This window comes from Lupinus angustifolius, chromosome LG17, assembly GCF_001865875.1.
Source record: "Lupinus angustifolius cultivar Tanjil chromosome LG17, LupAngTanjil_v1.0, whole genome shotgun sequence".
In the NCBI taxonomy this organism is placed as follows: domain Eukaryota; kingdom Viridiplantae; phylum Streptophyta; class Magnoliopsida; order Fabales; family Fabaceae; genus Lupinus; species Lupinus angustifolius.
The window spans coordinates 9,365,156-9,367,925 of NC_032025.1; the positions used below are offsets into that span (position 1 = coordinate 9,365,156).

At 35.0% G+C, this 2,770-nt stretch overlaps 1 protein-coding gene across 1 annotated transcript; it reads right to left on the reverse strand.

The window, feature by feature from the left end:
* On the reverse strand, positions 508 to 2,350 carry LOC109330493 (expansin-A1-like). The gene is made up of 4 exons (XM_019564687.1): positions 2,218 to 2,350; positions 1,952 to 2,082; positions 1,510 to 1,822; positions 508 to 1,340 (listed from the first exon to the last, which is right to left on the reverse strand). The coding sequence occupies exons 2-4, from the start codon at positions 2,076 to 2,078 to the stop codon at positions 1,034 to 1,036; spliced, it is 747 nt and encodes a 248-aa protein (XP_019420232.1). The 5' UTR covers positions 2,079 to 2,082; positions 2,218 to 2,350; the 3' UTR covers positions 508 to 1,033.

Genomic DNA, 2,770 nt, shown 5'->3' on the forward strand with positions numbered 1-2,770 from the left:
TAGACATAGTTAATTGTTGAGTTATAAGGTCTCTGGTTGCAATATTGCTATTACATTGATTTTAAAATCAAAATATCTTAGAGAGGGGTGTGAAGGTAAATTTCTTGTATGAATTAAATTTATGTATTTATGTAAATACTTGGTCTTGAAGAAATTCTCTGTTCCTATAGGGTTTCAAGATTTTTCCTCATGTTAATTCATACTTTGCAAGTGAAAAGTCTAAATGTGCCAATTTGGAGAAACTGTCTCAACAATTTACATCCATCGGATCCAAAATGTGAGCCCAAAATTTTCCTTCAACTTCATATATAACCGAAGTTAAGCATTAAGAATATCTTTAACCATAAATGTTTCGATTTTCCTTTCTCTCCAATAACTAAAAAAAATGAACACAATGTGTTTTACTAAAATTTGTAAGTTAATTTTGTTAGAAAGTGTCCAACTTTTGTAAGTAATATATGTCACTTTTGTCAATAAAACTAAAAGTGCACCCATGAAAATTAGCCAAGCAAATCACTGCAACTTTCCATTAGGAAAATTTACATTTACATAAAGTCTCCATTACAAACAAAGACATAATCAGCCAAGGTTTAAAAGTTACAAAGCATTAGTAAGCAAACAACACTACTTAGTACTAACACTCCCAAAAAAGGTGAAAAAGGAGATTATCCCAATACTAATGGCGGGTAGTACAATAGTCCACCTCTTCCAATTTAGTAGTTCACCCATGAAAAATAAAAAAAGGTTCACCAATGCTTAACGCTCTATTTAGCACAAGGTTCAAAAAACTTCTAAAAAGTCAAAAGGAAAAATACCCTAATAATAACCAAATGGGCCATAAAAACTAAGTCCCACTCAGTGACACAATCAAATTAAAATAAAGGGTCATTTAAAACCAAGCCTTTTCTAACCTCTGAAATGCCAAAAACTGACCCCATAGTCATACTATCTAATACCCTAGTATACCAAATTACCATTGTGCCATTTAGAACATAATATATATAATACTATATAAGGTGACATGGGAATAGGTCTACTGAAGTTGAGCACCAGTGAAGGTTTGACCAAAAGACCATCCAGATGGAGCAACATTATTGGACACCACAGTACGGCCATCACTTGTGGTGACCTTGAAGGAAAGGCTTTGGCCATTGAGTAAATTGTTGCTCTGCCAATTTTGTCCCCAGTTTCTTGACATTGGAACCCAACCAGTTTTGGACCCTTTGATAGACACAGCATGTACATCACCAGCACCACCAACGTTTGTGATTAGGACTAGGTTGAAGTAGGAATGTCCATTGATTGTGAACCTCATTCCTCCCTTTCTCCTACAAGAAACCCTACATATAGCACAAAGAAAAAAGACACAAAACTTAGTCATGTTACCAAATATAGATTTCATATTAAAGTACCCATTTCATATGTATAACATATTTTGCACATTTTCAAAGATCTGTTTGGATATAAAAAAATACATCTATAAAAAGTGACTGAAATCAAATAGCTAACCTTCTGTAAGACACAGGAACTATTCCAGCTTTGTATTGAGCAATTTTAAGGAACACAGGTTGGGCAAGATCAAAATGTTGTTGAGGAGGGTTACACCAACCACCAGCATTGTTGGGTAAGGCATTGTTTGGTGGACAGAAATTGGTGGCAGTGACTACAATGGATCCAGGTAAGCACCACCCTTTATCATTCACACACTTAATCTCATAGCAAGAGCCACAACTCAAGCCATTATTAAACAGAGCAGTGCTCAGAGCAGCAGTGTCTGTTCCATACCCTTGGCTGTAGAGGTTCCCATATCCACAAGCCCCACCTGCAAAAAAATCATCAACAAACAAATCAGCCAAATGGGTTACTATAAAATGCTTCAAAATCTGCATTTTGTTGACAAAGTTTAGATTTTTATGAAGTATTCTAAGTAGGTGAATAGTGCATAACATACCCATTGTGCCTGATGCATCACCCCCTCCATAGAAGGTAGCATGAGCATTAGTCCAGGCTCCTCCATAGGCATAAGTAGCAGAAAAAAGAGTAAGAAAAACCATCAAAACAAACCCAATGACAGCCATTTTCCTGAACAATATTCAAAACAAAACAAATTAATGATTTCCTTATAGAACATTTTGCAACATTAAGTGCACTATATATAGCCTTTAAATAATGAAGCAATTAGAAACATAAGGTAGATATGAAAAAAAAGGGAATTACTTTGATATTGTGTAGTCAAAGATAGGGCTAGCAAAGCAACTAGTCAAATAGAATGTGGAGCAAATGAATGAAGAAAATGGGAAGGAGTGCCACTAAATTTATAGACCTTGAGGAGTTGGGTGGGGATAGCGTAGGGGCGCAGTTACCACTTTAACTAACTCTTTTGAAATGTTTCGACTAAAAAACAGCGAGGTGTATAAGAGACCCAGATCATCTGTCTTAAATATTGTTTCATTTCTTCTTCCGAATTAATTTGAATGTTAGTTCCTATTTTACAAAAAAAAAATTATTCATATAACAATATATAATTGGTTCTAGATATAAATAGTAACAAAGTTGATCATGTATGGGGTATAAGTAGTTATTAAAGACTCAGAACTGTACAAGTTGCCAAGAGGTCCAATTTTGATGTTGCAAATGCTGTTTTGTGACACTAGAAAGTGTTTGGTTCAGTAGCTTTCAATGCGGGAAAATCTTTAAAATCCATGTGGGGCATAGCAACCTTCCAAAAGACACATGCAAGCACCAACCATTTGCCACAAATACCCTTTAA